Raw genomic sequence first — 15,811 nt, forward strand, 5'->3', positions numbered from 1 at the left:
CCCCACTGTGTATATGTGTGTGTGTGTGTGTGTGTGTGTATGTATATATATATATATATATATATATATATATATATATGTGTATATATATATATGTGTATGTATACATACATACATACATACATACATACATACATACATACATACAATCCCTGTGTGTGTGTGGGGGGGTGTCGGTCCGCCTGTGTTGGTATGTCTGAGGCGGAAGGTTCTTCTAGAGAGGAGGTGGAGCAGATGATTGTGGTGTCTCCGTCGGCAACGCCGACACCTGATTGGTTGGACATGTGGAATGTTTTAAATGCAAATGTGACCTTGTTACATAAGAGATTGAACAAAGCAGAGTCCAGGGATAATACGGGGAGTCAATCAATGGCTTTGACAGTGTCACAGGGCCCTGCAGCGTCTCAAAAACGTCCCCTATCCCAAATAGCAGACACTGATACCGACACGGATTCTGACTCCAGTGTCGACTATGATGATGCAAGGCTACACCCAAGGGTGGCCAAAAGTATTCATTATATGATTATTGCAATAAAAGTTGTATTGCATATCACAGATGACCCCTCTGTCCCTGACACGAGGGTACACATGTTTAAGGAAAAGAAACCTGAGGTAACCTTTCCCCCATCTCATGAGCTGAACGCGTTATTTGAAAAAGCTTGGGAAACTCCAGAGAAAAAACTGCAGATTCCCAAAAGAGTTCTTATGGCGTATCCTTTCCCGGCACAAGACAGGGTACGGTGGGAATCCTCGCCCACGGTGGACAAAGCTTTGACACGCTTATCCAAAAAGGTGGCGATACCGTCCCCGTATACACATACTGGTGCTTTACTCAGACCGGCTATAGCATCGGCTTGGGTCTGTAGCACGGTAGCAGCTTGGACAGATACCTTGTCAGCTGATATTGATACCCTAGATAGGGATACCATTTTGTTGACCTTAGGTCACATCAAAGACGCAGTCTTATATATGAGAGACGCTCAGAGAGACGTCGGACTACTAGGTTCAAGGACCAACGCGATTGCAGTCTCGGCTAGGCGAGCACTGTGGACCCGCCAATGGACGGGTGATGCCGACTCAAAGAGGCATATAGAAGTTTTACCTTACAAGGGTGAGGTTTGATTTGGGGAAGGTCTCGCGGACCTAGTTTCACAGCTACCGCGGGTAAATCTACCTTTTTGCCTTATGTTCCCCCACAGCAAAAGAAAACTCCACAGTATCAGATGCAGTCCTTTCGGTCGCATAAGTCCAGAAGAGGTCGGGGCTCTTCCTTCCTCACCAGAGGTAAGGGTAGAGGGAAAAGAATGCCTGCTGCGGCCAGTTCCCAGGAACAGAAGTCCTCCCCGGCTTCTACTACATCCACCGCATGACGCTGGGGCTCCACTAAGGGAGGCCGCACCGGTGGGGGAACGTCTTCGACTCTTCAGCCACGTCTGGGTTCAGTCTGACGTGGATCCTTGGGCGATGGAAATTGTATCCCAGGGCTACAAGCTGGAATTCGAAGAAGTGCCTCCTCGTCTATTCTTCAAATCGGCTTTACCAGCTTCTCTCCCAGAGAGGGAGATAATTTTAGCTGCAATTCAAAAGCTGTGTCAACAGCAAGTGATTATCAAGGTTCCCCTAACACAACAGGGGAAAGGGTACTATTCAACCCTATTTGTGGTCCCGAAACCGGATGGCTCGGTCAGACCCATTCTAAATCTAAAATCCCTGAACCTGTTCTTAAAAAGGTTCAAGTTCAAGATGGAATCGCTCAGGGCAGTCATCTCCAGCCTGGAAGGGGGGGATTTTATGGTGTCATTAGACATAAAGGATGCATACCTTCACGTCCTCATATATCCTCCTCATCAGGCATACCTGAGATTCGCTGTACAGGACTGTCATTACCAGTTTCAGACGTTGCCGTTTGGGCTTTCCACGGCCTTGAGGGTGTTCACCAAGGTAACTGCGGAAATGATGGTGCTCCTACGCAGGCAAGGAGTCACAATTATCCCGTACTTGGACGATCTCCTGATAAAAGCGAGATTAAAGGAACAGTTGCAGAAAAGCATGTCGCTCTCCCTGGGAGTGCTACAGCAACATGGATGGATTCTAAATCTACCAAAGTCGCAGTTGGTTCCAACGACTCTGCTGTCTTTCTTATGCATGATTCTGGACACAGAACAAAAGAGGGTTTTTCTCCCGAGGGAAAAAGCCCATGAACTCCAGAACATGGTAAAAGACCTGTTAAAACCGAAAAGTGTGTCTGTCCATCAATGCACTCGAGTGCTGGGGAAAATGGTGGCGACCTACGAGGCCATCCCCTTCGGCAGGTTTCATGCAAGGACGTTTCAGTGGGACCTTCTGGATAAGTGGTCCGGGTCCCACCTTCAAATACATCAGAAAATAACTCTGTCCCCCAGGGCCAGGGGGTGTCTCCTGTGGTGGCTGCAGAGTGCTCACCTTCTAGAGGGTCGCAGGTTCGGCATTCAGGACTGGGTTCTGGTGACCACGGACGCGAGCCTCCGAGGATGGGGAGCAGTCACACAAGGAAGGAATTTTCAGGGACTGTGGTCAAGCCAGGAGGCTTGTCTACACATCAACATACTGGAATTGAGGGCCATATACAACGGCCTACGACAAGCGGAGAATATTCTTCGCAACCTACCGGTTCTGATTCAATCAGACAACGTCACAGCCGTGGCTCATGTAAAGCGCCAAGGCGGGACAAGGAGCAGAGTGGCAATGGTGGAAGCCACCAGGATTCTGCGCTGGGCAGAAAATCACGTAAGCGCTCTGTCAGCGGTATTCATTCCGGGAGTGGACAACTGGGAAGCAGACTTCCTCAGCAGACACGATCTCCATCCAGGAGAGTGGGGACTTCATCAAGAAGTTTTTGCAGAGATAACAAGTGTTTGGGGACTTCCTCAAATAGACATGATGGCGTCACGCCTCAACAAGAAGCTTCGGAGGTATTGTGCCAGGTCAAGGGAGCCTCAGGCAGTAGCGGTGGACGCTCTCGTGACACCATGGGTGTTTCAGTCGGTCTATGTGTTCCCTCCTCTTCCTCTCATCTCAAAGATACTGAGAATCATAAGACGAAAAAGAGTGCAGACAATACCCATTGTTCCAGATTGGCCTCAAAGGGCCTGGTATTCAGATCTTCAGGAGCTGCTCACAGAAGATCCATGGCCTCTTCCTCTCAGGGAGGATCTGTTGCAGCAGGGGCCCTGCGTGTTCCAAGACTTACCGCGGTTACGTTTGACGGCATGGCGGTTGAACACCAAATCCTAGCTGGGAAGGGTATCCCGGAAGAAGTCATCCCTACTCTGAAAAAGGCTAGGAAGGAGGTGACAGCGAAACATTATCACCGTATCTGGAGGAAGTATGTTTCTTGGTGTGAAGCCAAGAATGCTCCTACGGAAGACTTCCACTTGGGCCGGTTTCTCCACTTTCTACAGACAGGAGTGGATATGGGCCTAAAGTTGGGCTCCATTAAGGTACAGATTTCGGCCCTTTCTATATTCTTCCAGAAAGAATTGGCTTCTCTACCAGAAGTCCAGACTTTTGTAAAGGGAGTGCTGCACATCCAGCCTCCTTTTATGCCCCCAGTGGCACCATGGGACCTTTAACGTGGTGTTATAGTTCCTAAAATCTCAATGGTTTGAGCCTCTTCAAACTGTTGAGTTAAAATTTCTCACTTGGAAGGTGGTCATGTTGTTGGCCTTGGCATCTGCAAGGCGGGTGTCCGAATTGGCGGCCTTGTCTCATAAGAGCATCTATCTCATTTTCCATGTGGAAAGAGCAGAGTTGAGGACTCGTCCTCAATTTTTGCCTAAGGTGGTGTCATCGTTTCATATGAACCAACCTATTGTGGTGCCTGTGGCTACGGGAGACTTGGAGGATTCCAAATCCTTTGATGTAGTCATGGCCTTAAAAATTTACCTAGCCAGGATGGCTCGAATTAGGGAAACAGAAGCTCTGTTTGTCCTGTATGCAGCCAACAAGGTTGGCGCTCCTGCTTCTAAGCAGACTATTGCTCGCTGGATCTGTAACACGATTCAGCAGGCTCATTCTACGGCTGGATTGCCGGTACCAAATTCGGTAAAGGTCCATTCCACTAGGAAGGTGGGCTCTTCTTGGGCGGCCGAGCAGCTACTTGGTCGGGTTCAAACACTTTTGCAAAATTCTACAGGTTTGATACCCTGGCTGATGAGGACCTCATGTTTGCTCAATCGGTGCTGCAGAGTCATCCGCACTCTCCCGCCCGGTTTGGAGCTTTGGTATAATCCCCATGGTCCTTACGGTGTCCCCAGCATCCTCTAGGATGTAAGAGAATATAAGATTTTAAACCTACCGGTAAATCTTTTTCTCCTAGTCCGTAGAGGATGCTGGGCGCCCGTCCCAGTGTGGACATATTTCTGCATGACTTGTATATAGTTGTTGCTTACATAAGGGTTATGTTACAGTTAAGATCAGTCGTTGGCTGATACTGTTTTGTTCATACTGTTAACTGGTTGCGTATATTCCAAGTTATACGGTGTGGATGGTGTGGGCTGGTATGAATCTTGCCCTTAGATTACCAAAATCCTTTCCTCGTACTGTCCGTCTCCTCTGGGCACAGTTTCTCTAACTGAGGTCTGGAGGAGGGGCATAGAGGGAGGAGCCAGTTCACACCCATTCTAAAGTTCTTTATAGTGCCCATGTCTCCTGCGGAGCCCGTCTATATCCCATGGTCCTTACGGAGTCCCCAGCATCCTCTACGGACTAGGAGAAAAAGATTTACCGGTAGGTTTAAAATCTTATTTTTCCTGTGGATGTGTCCTGTAGCGAAGATCCACTCTAATACAGATAGAAATGAATTCGTCCACAGTGGACTACAATTCTTTTGCAGCAAGTTCATTCTTTATATCAGGGCTGGCCAAACCGGTCCTCGAGATCTAACAACAGTTCATGTTTTCCAGGCCTCCTGGAGATCTGTAGAATTGTCAGTTAGGAATGAATGCAGCACATCTTAATTAGTAATGACTACACCTGTGCTCTAGCTAGGTGGGCTGGAAAATGTGAACCGTTGGTAGATCTCGAGGACTGGTTTGGCCAGCCCTGCTTTATATGCTCTGCCAACCCCTACCAAAAAAAATTGCGACTATAGCATTGTAGCTCCACTGGACCTCATAGATAAGGCTGTATGGCATTTTGACCAACCAATAGCATGCTCTGACTGAAACAAAAGAGCGCTGACAATTTCACTTGCCCACGTTTATTAAACACCTTTTTAAAGGCATCCAGAACTATTGTAATTATGTTACAACCACATTTAAACAGTGAGTTTGCATTTCTTCCTTGCTATATACATACATACATACATACATACATTAAGTTTCCATCACATTTTATCCTTTAACAGGGACCCCACTTGTCCTCAGCAGCAAAGAGATTAAAAATGTTAATGTTCGTTTGAATAACGATAACAAACCTGTTAATAGAATACAATAAGTAATGCAGACCGAATTTTAAATCTATTTTCCGCATTCATTATATTGTCTGCACCTATCCGTTTAGGACATATGTAAGATAAAGCGTTGCAAATGTTACATTAAAGCTCTAGCTTATGTATGTTTGTATAAAGAAATTTACATGCAGTGGGCCTTGTGAATCACAAATTACCCTATTGCAGGCATGATTATGGTCTCCTATCAGCTCGGAGTAGCTGTGTGCCTGGTATTTTTCTCTGACATCATGCTTGTTACTGGTTGCCCAGCCAGGTCTCTTGTTTCTCATATCTGCAGAAGCTTTGGTGGCAGCTGCTTCTATTAAGAAGACTGCAGAACCAGAAAAAGAGGAAGAGCGATGGCAACATCGATTACCTAGTATTCTCCAGCAGCTACAGTTAAGTCCTATTCCAGCAGATCATGATGAAGGCTTACTGCAGTCTACAAAACATCATTTATATTTGTATATCTCAATAAATTGAGCATTTTACTTGCTGATTTCAGTACTGTTATCCTAACACAGATTTTTATGGGGATCGGACCAATAGGATTCCTTTTAGTCGAGATCGCAATTTGTATTCCATACACCAAGGATGCATAATTGGTCTACACACCCTACAAGGAGCAGCGCTGAAATAAAACACTCTATTCAGTAATGTTTGGCTACGGATGGGAAACTGGGTGGTCAAAGCATAAACCTTTCAAGAAATACTGCCTAGAGGTGCACCTGGGCTTGACCCAAGATGGTCCAAATTATTAGTAGTTCTTCACTCCAGTTATTTTGTATCCTACTTCTATAAATTCCATGGCGATTAGGTGACCTGATGCAATTCAGAATCATGAATGATCAGAGATTACTTTATTAAAGGAAAAGTTTAGATTAGTTTTTCCATAGAGCAAATGGACATAGTAACCTCATGCTTATTTTAGATTTCATTTTACACAGATGTTATCTTGGAAGAGTCTTATATACACAACTCCAAAAGTACGTAGACACCCCCACTAATCAGTGATTGCCCATTGCAGCCACACACATTGCTAACAGGTGCAAAAAAATAAGCATAAGCCTTGCACTCTCAATGTGGCACTGTCATAGAATGCCAATTTTTCAATAAGTTAGTATGCTATAGCCGCAAGTCTTCAGCACTCACTGCTAAGTTTCAGGCTGCCTTTGGGAGCAACATGTGCAAAATAACTTTTCATTGTGAGCTTCAAGATTTGGTTTTCCACTGCTGAGCAGCTGCACACAAGCTTGACATCACTGGGCCAAATGTTGCCTAAATTGGCATATGCACACCACAGTTACTCTATTGGAAATGCATTTTCTATAATAATTATCATAAGTAACCATCTGCAGTTTGATGGATGCCAGGAAAACACCTCCTGTCTGATTATATGCTATCAGCTGTAAAGTTTGGAGGAGGAATTGTGGTTTTAGAGCATTTTTCTTGGTTTGGCTTGGGCCCCTTGGTTCCAGTGAAGGGAAATCTTAATGCTGTAAAATGAAATCCCAAAGGTGTTTGTGTGCTTCCAACTTTGACAACAGTGTATGGAATTTGCTTTAGCCCCATAACGATGCCCCAGTGCGCTAAGCGATGTCCATCAAACATGTTTTACAAGTTTGGCATTTGAATGTGACTAGTGAGCACAGAGGCCTGACCTCAAACCCACCAAAAACCTCTGGGATGAATTGGAACATCAACGGGGAGCCAGGTCTTATCACCCAACATAAGTATCAGATATCACTAATGTTCTAGTGTATGGATGCAAATCCAAAGCATATACATGTTCTGAAATCTAGTGGAAACCTGTCGCAGAAGAGTGGTGGTTAGTGTAGCCGCAGATTGATGCCCATAGTTTTGGAATGGAAGGTCCGTAAGCATATAATTTATGACACTGGTGTTCTGCTGTCCACCTACATTTAGCCATATCATTTCAGCCTCTGACATGCAGTACATGGGGAAATTTGCTTGCACAACAGTTGATTATGTACAGGTATAATTAGAAAAAACAAAAGTTCTGCGAGTCTAGTTCTCACACACGGAGACTTGGAAGAGCATGAAAAAGATGAGAATGCATCTATTTCTCTTTGCGCTAAACACAATGTACTTCTTTAGTCTCATGTAATACACTTTATGCCCACTAACCTGATTAATTATTTTTTTTTTTTTCCAGTTTTAGCTGATTGAAATTGCAATCTAATCAACGCTCTGTTAATTTCAACATTGTCTGAATCGATCACAGTCATAAGTGTTTAGCCAGTGGCGGAACTAGTGAGCGGTGGGCCCATGTGCGACAAAATGCTTTGCGCCCCCCCCCCCCCCCCCCCCTCCCCACTCCATGTAAAACAGAGGCGATGCGCGCCGTAGGTGCGCGCAAAAAATAGGGGTGTGGCTTCATGGGGAAGGGGTGTGGCCACAAAATAATACCAATTCATATAACGGTGCACAGTTGTCTCCATTATTCAAGTTATGCTGCACAGTAGCACCACTACACCAGGTAGAGCCCCTTTTACACCTTAAGGCGGACAGATTCCCTTTTTTTACACATTACGGCAGACAGCGTCCCCCTTTTTTACACATTACGGCAGACAGCGTCTCCCTTTTTTACACATTACGACAGAGCGTCCCCCTTTTTTACACATTACGGCAGACAGTGTCCCCCTTTTTACACATTACGGCAGACAAGATAGATAGATAGATAGAATAGACATACTTACTGCTTCCGCTGGCTCAGGCTCCTCGTGCAGCTTCTGGCAGATCCCGGGCAGCCAGGGAGAAGGAGGAGGAGGGAGGGGGACTCGGGAGCCGTAGCAGCGCTGTGTAATTGGTGGAGGCGCTGCTGCTGCTGGCCCTCTCCTTCACAATAGGCTGCCCTCCGCCGCTGTGAATGCTGGGAAGAGCATCCCAGCATTCACAGGAGGGCATCTTTTTATTTATTTATTTTTTATTTTTAGGGCATCATTTTGTTTCAGCTGTATTCTCAGTTAGAATATAACCTCTTTTTGTCTTATGCCTGCATTTAATTTGTCTACCTTGTGTGTCTTTTTTATGTATGTCCTAGTTTTCCCACTGTTCTACCCTGTGGAGTATTGTGGCTGTTTGTACGTTTGAAATCATAATAAGATTCCTACAGACAATTCTGTTGCTACTTGGGTCTTTTTACTAAGCCTTGGAGGGAGGTTAAGTGAAGGAGGTAAAGTACCAACCAATCAACCAGCTCCTAACTCCCATGTCACAGGCTGTGTTTGAAACAATGTCAGGAGCTGATTGATTGGTACTTTATCTCCGTCCACTTTATCTCTCTCCAAGGATTAAGGCCAGTACTGACGGGAGAGATGTGTGCTGAGCAATCTTAACACAGACCGCTTAGCACACATCCTTTTTCCCCGCTCAGCACAGCGCGATGTGTGCTGAGCGAGGGGGACAGACAGGGGGCCGCTCATTTCACCCAGCGATGTGCGTGAGCCTGCACGCAGGCCAGTCTAGCACCGGCAATAGCGACGCGCGGGGCTGCGCATCGCTGTCGCTGGGGGGGGGGGAGGGGGGTACACACAGAGAGATCAGTGCTTAACTTCTAAGCAATCTAGCCAGATTGCTTAGAATTTAAGCACTGATCTCTCTGTGTGTACCCCCCTTCAGCACACAGATCTCTTAATTACTATTTATTCTGGGTCTTAAATTCCCTCCTGTCTTGTGAACTCACTCTGTTGGACTATTCCCTGGCCTCTTGGCTGCCTATTCTGTATTACTGTAAGATTTTTGAGTAGATGAATATCTTGCTTTTTGTATGTCATAGTTTCTCTTCTATTCTCAGCTCCCATGGTTCTGCTCCTCCTCCACATCAATATCTGGTTCTGTGAACTGTGACATCCTTGTTGGTCACCAAGCCGTTTACCGTATGTGTTTTGCTCTGGCGGCCTTTTTTTTCCTCTTTGTCATAATAATGATCTGTGTACGAAGTAGCCGGGACCCAAGAGCATACATACAGAATGGGTGAGTGTTTATTATAAAAATTAAGTTACTGTGGTCTGACATTGTTTCATTCTGTATGTTTCCATTCCTTTTATATAAATTATTGTAAATTTCACATACATTGGTGGTTTTGCAGTAGCGTAACCTTTTTGTTTTCCATTTCATGATTTACGGTTTTACATTGCAATAATCTGCTCGGTTTACAGAACATAAGATGCAGCCAATAAAAACCATAAGCATAGCTTCAAAGTACACGTGTCCATATAAGCTAGAAGTGCAGTGTGCTACAGTATATCGGATACCTTTTACAGGTGTTCCATATGTCAAACTTTAAAAACCTAAATTAGAAATGTTTCTGACTCTAGCTGTATAGTTCACATCATTAAAAAAGAGCAATTAAAATCTAATACTGTACCTGTTTAGTATCTGCAATTTGCCCTATATTATTAAACAAAATGTATGTTCCCACACTCTTGGCCTACTAAATCTGGTTGTCCATGTGTTCTCTAACAGTGTGATTGACAAAATATATACAGTCAGGTCCATAAATATTGGGACATCGACTCGATTCTCATATTTTTGGCTCTATACACCACCACAATGGATTTGAAGTGAAACAAACAAGATTTGCTTTAACTGCAGACTTTCCGCTTTAATTTAAGGGTATTTACATCCAAATCAGGTGGACAGTGTAGGAATTACAACGGTGTCTATATGTGCCTCCCACTTTTTAAGGGACCAAAAGTAATGGGACAATCGACTCAAAAGCTCTTTCATGGACAGGAGTGGGCTATTCCCTCATTTTTTTCATCATCAATTAAGCAAGTAAAAGGTCTGGAATAGATTCCAGGTGTGACATTTGCATTTGGAATCTGTTGCTGTTGACTCTCAATATGAGATCCAAAGAGCTGCCACTATCAGTGAAGCAAGCCATCATTGGGCTGAAAAATCAAAACAAACCCATCAGAGAGATAGCAAAAACATTAGGTATGGCCAAATCAACTGTTTGGAAAATTCTTAAAAAGAGAGAACGCATCGGAGAGCTCAGCAACACCAAAAGACCCGGAAGACCATGGAAAACAACTGTGGTGGATGACAGAAGAATTGTTTTCCTGGTGAAGAAAAACCCCTTCACAACAGTTGCCCAGATCAAGAACACTCTCCAGGAGGTAGGTGTATATGTGTCAAAGTCAACAATCAAGAGAAGACTTCACAAGAGTGAATATAGAGGGTTCACCACAAGATGTAAACCATTGGTGAGCCACAAAAACAGGAAGTCCAGATTACAGTTTGCCAAACAACATCTAAAAAAAGCCTTTACAGTTCTGGAACAACATCCTATGGACATATGAAACAAAGATCAACTTGTACCAGAGTGACGGGAAGAGAAGAGTATGGAGAAAGAAAGGAACTGCTCATGATCCAAAACATACCACCTCATCAGTGAAGAATGGTGGTAGTAGTGTCATGACGTGGGCATGTATGGCTGCCAATGGAACTGGTTCCCTTGTATTTATTGATAATGTGACTGCTGACAAAAGCAGCAGGATGAATTCTGAAGTGTTTCGGACAATGTTATCTGCTCATATTCAGTCAAATGCTTCAGAACTCACTGGAAGGCGTTTCACAGTGCAGATGGACAATGACCCGAAGCATACTGCGAAAGCAACCAAAGAGATTTTTAAGGCAAATAAGTGGAATGTTATGCAAGAGCCAAGTCAATCACCTGACCTGAATCCGATTGAGCATGCATTTCGCTTGATGAAGACAAAACTGAAGGGAAAATGCCCAAAGAACAAGCAGGAACTGGAGACATTTGCAGTAGAGGCCTGGCAGAGCATCACCAGGGATGAAACCCAGCGTCTGCTGATGTCTATGCGTTCTAGACTTCAGGCTGTAATTGACTGCAAAGGATTTGCAACAAAGTATTAAAAAGTGAAAGTTTGATTTAGGATTGTTTAGTTTGTCCCATTACTTTTGGTCCCTTAAAAACTGGGAGGCAAATATAGAAACCGGTGTAATTCCTACACCGTTCACCTGATTTGGATGTAAATACCCTCAAATTAAAGCGGAAAGTCTGCAGTTAAAGCAAATCTTGTTTGTTTCACTTCAAATCCATTGTGGTGGTGTATAGAGCCCAAAATATGAGAATTGAGTTGATGTCCCAATATTTATGGACCTGGCTGTATATATATTTTTTTAATTGATTTTACATGGTACTTTACAGTTCACCTAAAATCTACATGTACTTACTTACAAATTGGAGATTTGATCAAATTATATTGAGGTTTTCAAATCAAATCTACATAAGAAAAATCCATTTATTTATACACTTAAGAATTATGCTTCAGAGTGACTTACTAAATGGGGTATTGCTGATTGAAATGAAATCCAAAAATGATCAATTCAATCATAGGCAGTACGGATGGTGTAATGGTTAGCATTACTGCCTCACAGCACTGAGGTCATGGGTACGAGTCCCACCACAGCTCTAAATGTGTGGTTTCCTCCCACAATCTCTAATTATACTGGTAGGTTATTATTTTACTATTATTATTATTATTATTATTATTATTACTACTACATTTTATTTATAAGGCGCCACAAGTGTTTCGCATTGCTGTACAAAGGGCATACAATAGAATCGTACAGGGAGATGGAACTTAACATTACAGTAAAAAATAACAAAAATAGAGTATAGGTAACAAAGATAATGTCAAAACTGAGGGCCTGACCTGACGGGAGGCAGCCTCAGTTGTAGGGGCTGAGATGTAACGGAACCTGGGAGGTTGTATCAGACCCCTAGACATGTAAGTAACATGTAGAATAACTGCCCGAAGGCGTGACCACGACAACCAGGATAAAAGTCAATGATGTTTATTATGACAAACTCCGTAACACAGCAGCAGTAAAAGGAAACATAAAAGTCAACAGAGGATAAATACAATTCCTGGGTACTACAGGGTGGCAAGGGCCACAGGCACTGGTAGTGTGAGACAGTTCTTATAATCTTCTAGTTGGAAAGTCCTTACCAGGCCTGACTGTAGCAATGGAGAGAACCCAGGATCGTACCAGCTGATGTTCCAGAAAAGGCTGGGCTGCTGAAGGTAAAACGGCTGCTGTGGATACTGGCTGGAACCAGACTGTTGTTGGTACGGAGTGGATACTTGCTGGAACCAGTTAAATAATAAACGAACTTGAGAGCAATGAAATAATAATGAAGTTTGGAGTTTGAGAGCGGTGAAATAATAATAAAGTTTGGAGTCTGAGAGCGGTGAAATAATAATACCGGTGGAGAGTGGTAAACTGCAGAAAAGGACACCGGCCCTTTAAGAGAAGCTATACACTGCTGGAAGCTGGGCTGGAAGCAGGTGATTGTTTGAGCTGGAAACAGGTGAGTCCAGAATGGATCGGAGAGTCAGGCTACACCGCAGATGGAATGCTGGTGCGGGTCTCTATAGCAGAAGTCTGGAGACAGGAGCTGGAACCTGGAAGACAACCACAGGAGAGAGACAAACTGGAACTAGGTTAGACAACCAAAGCACTGACGCCTTCCTTGCTCAGGCACAGCATACTTATACCTGCAGCAAGGAAGGGGTTGGCTAGGCAATTATGCAAATCAACAATACAGACAGCAGATTGGTGGAAATAATCAGATGACAAAATCCAAGATGGCTGCGCCCATGCAGACACTTGGAGGGAAGTTTGGTTTGTAATCCATGTGAGAATTGAAACAGTAATGGCGACGCCGGCCACAGGAGACAGGAGACGCCAGACTGACAAGCGCACATTTAACCACGCGGGCACAGCGGAGGCCGCGGCTGATGAAATCACCACTCTGACATTCTACATGTGGAAACTCAGGAACAGCGGGATCCGGTCCTGGAACGCTGAGCCAGCCTTAGGAGGCATCTGAAGGGTAAGTAATGGCGTCCAGATACCCGGATCGTGACAGCACCCCCCCCCTTTAGGAGTGGCCCCAGGACACTTCTTAGGCTTTAAAGGAAACTTTGCGTGGAAATTTCGGACCAAGGCAGGAGCATGGACGTCTGAGGCATTGGTCCAAGAGCGTTCTTCAGGACCATAGCCCTTCCAGTCAATGAGGTATTGTAACTGACCGTAACGGAAACGTGAGTCCAAAATCTTGGCCACCTCGTACTCGACTCCCCGTTGAGTCTGAACTTTGGGAGCTGGAGGAAGTGCGGAATGAAACCGATTCAGGATCAGCGGTTTCAACAAAGAAACATGAACTGTCCTGGGTATTTTCAAGAAGGATGGTAACTGTAACCTGTAGGCAACAGGATTGATGACTTGTTCAATCTTGAAGGATCCGATGTAGCGAGGTGCAAATTTCATGCTGGGAACTCTCAACCTCAAATTCTTCGTGGACAGCCACACACGATCACCCACCTTGAGAGCAGGAACCGCTCTACGCTTCCTATCGGCAAACTTCTTATACCTGAATGAGGCTTTAAGCAGGGCTGCGCGGACGTTCCTCCAGTTATTTGAAAACTGACGCAAGGTGACATCCACTGCTGGAACAGAAGTTGCGGGAAGCGGTTGGAATTCTGGGACTTTAGGGTGGAATCCATAATTAATGAAGAATGGTGTAGAAGAAGATGAGGAATGGTATTGATTGTTGTGGCTGAACTCGGCCCAAGGAAGGAGTTGAACCCAGTCATCTTGAGAGGAAGACACATATATACGGAGGAAGGCCTCCAAGTCCTGATTCACCCTCTCGGTTTGACCATTGGTCTGAGGATGGTAAGCCGTGGAAAACTTTAACTTGACTTGGAGGGCTTGACACAAACTTCGCCAAAATTTGGCTACAAATTGTACTCCACGATCCGAGATGATCTCTTCAGGAAGACCGTGAAGTCGGAAGATCTCTTGTATAAACACTTGAGCCAACTTGGAAGCTGACGGAAGACCGGTGAGAGGGATGAAATGTGCCATCTTGGTGAACCGGTCAACTACCACCCAGATGGTATTAAACTTGTTGCAGATAGGTAGATCGGAAACAAAGTCCATCGACAAATGGGTCCAAGGTCGACGGGGAACAGATAATGGAACCAGTTGCCCCGCAGGTGACTGGCGGGAGACTTTGTGTTGGGCACACTTTGGGCAGGAGGCAATAAATTCCATAACGTCCTTCTTCAGAGTTGGCCACCAGTAGGACCTAGAAATAAATTCAAGGGTTTTCTGAATGCCTGTATGTCCAGCAAAACGGGAAGCATGGGCCCAATGCATGAGCTTCTTCCTTAGAACTGGCTTAACAAAACTTTTCCCTGGTGGAGGCGTAGAGTCCATCCCTACCGTGGAGAATGCCAACGGATTAATAATAGGATGCTTGTCTGCAGACTCGGACTCATTTTCTTGCTCCCATGAGCGGGAAAGGGCATCGGCCTTACGATTCTGAGAACCCGGACAGAACTGGAGTTTAAAGTCAAACCTAGAGAAGAAAAGTGCCCATCTGGCCTGACGAGGATTCAGACATTGTGCGCCTTTGAGATATAAAAGATTTTTGTGGTCGGTAAGTATGGTGATTGAGTGGGAAGCTCCCTCCAACAGGTATCTCCACTCCTCCAGAGCGAGCTTGATGGCTAGCAACTCCTGATCGCCAATGGCATAGTTGCGCTCAGCTGGGGAGAACTTCCGGGAGAAGAAACTGCAAGGATGTAGATGTCCATCTTTGGCCCTCTGGGATAACACTGCTCCTACTCCAACGGAGGAGGCATCTACCTCTAAGATAAAAGGAGAGTCGGTGTCGGGCTGTTTCAGAACTGGTGCAGAGATGAACCGTTGCTTCAGAAGGTGAAAGGCCTGTGTAGCTTCCTCGGACCACTTGGACGGATTAGCACCTTTCTTGGTTAATGCAGTGATAGGCGCCACGATGGTGGAAAAGTCTCGTATAAATTTTCTATAATAATTGGCGAACCCTAAGAACCTCTGGACCCCTTTGAGGCTTAAGGGTATAGGCCAATTCTGGATTGCTTGGAGTTTCTCAGGATCCATCTCTAGTCCGGAACCGGACACAATGTAACCTAGAAACGGAATGGTTTTAACTTCAAACACACACTTCTCCAATTTACAATAGAGGTGATTGACACGGAGACGGGAAAGAACCTCTTTTACCCAGAAACGATGATCTTCGAGATTATTAGCAAAGATAAGGATGTCGTCTAGATAAACCACGACATGGCGGTACAAGATGTCCCTGAAAATCTCATTCACGAAGTGCTGGAAGACTGCTGGAGCGTTGCTCAATCCGAAGGGCATGACGAGGTACTCATAATGTCCGTCACGGGTGTTAAAGGCGGTCTTCCACTCGTCACCCTCACGGATTCGGATGAGATTGTAGGCACC

The 15,811-nt window shown here is 44.9% G+C and overlaps 1 protein-coding gene across 1 annotated transcript in view; it reads left to right on the plus strand.

Annotated features, from left to right (window-relative positions):
- The window catches only part of SERINC2 (serine incorporator 2), a 127,212-nt gene that overhangs the window by 37,252 nt on the left and 74,149 nt on the right, over window positions 1-15,811 (plus strand). The window contains exon 3 of the mRNA XM_063954606.1: window positions 9,288-9,466. Within this exon, the coding sequence (XP_063810676.1) occupies window positions 9,288-9,466 (179 nt within the window). The remainder of the gene's footprint in view (window positions 1-9,287; window positions 9,467-15,811) is intronic.

Source organism: Pseudophryne corroboree, chromosome 2 (assembly GCF_028390025.1).
Source record: "Pseudophryne corroboree isolate aPseCor3 chromosome 2, aPseCor3.hap2, whole genome shotgun sequence".
Taxonomy (NCBI): domain Eukaryota; kingdom Metazoa; phylum Chordata; class Amphibia; order Anura; family Myobatrachidae; genus Pseudophryne; species Pseudophryne corroboree.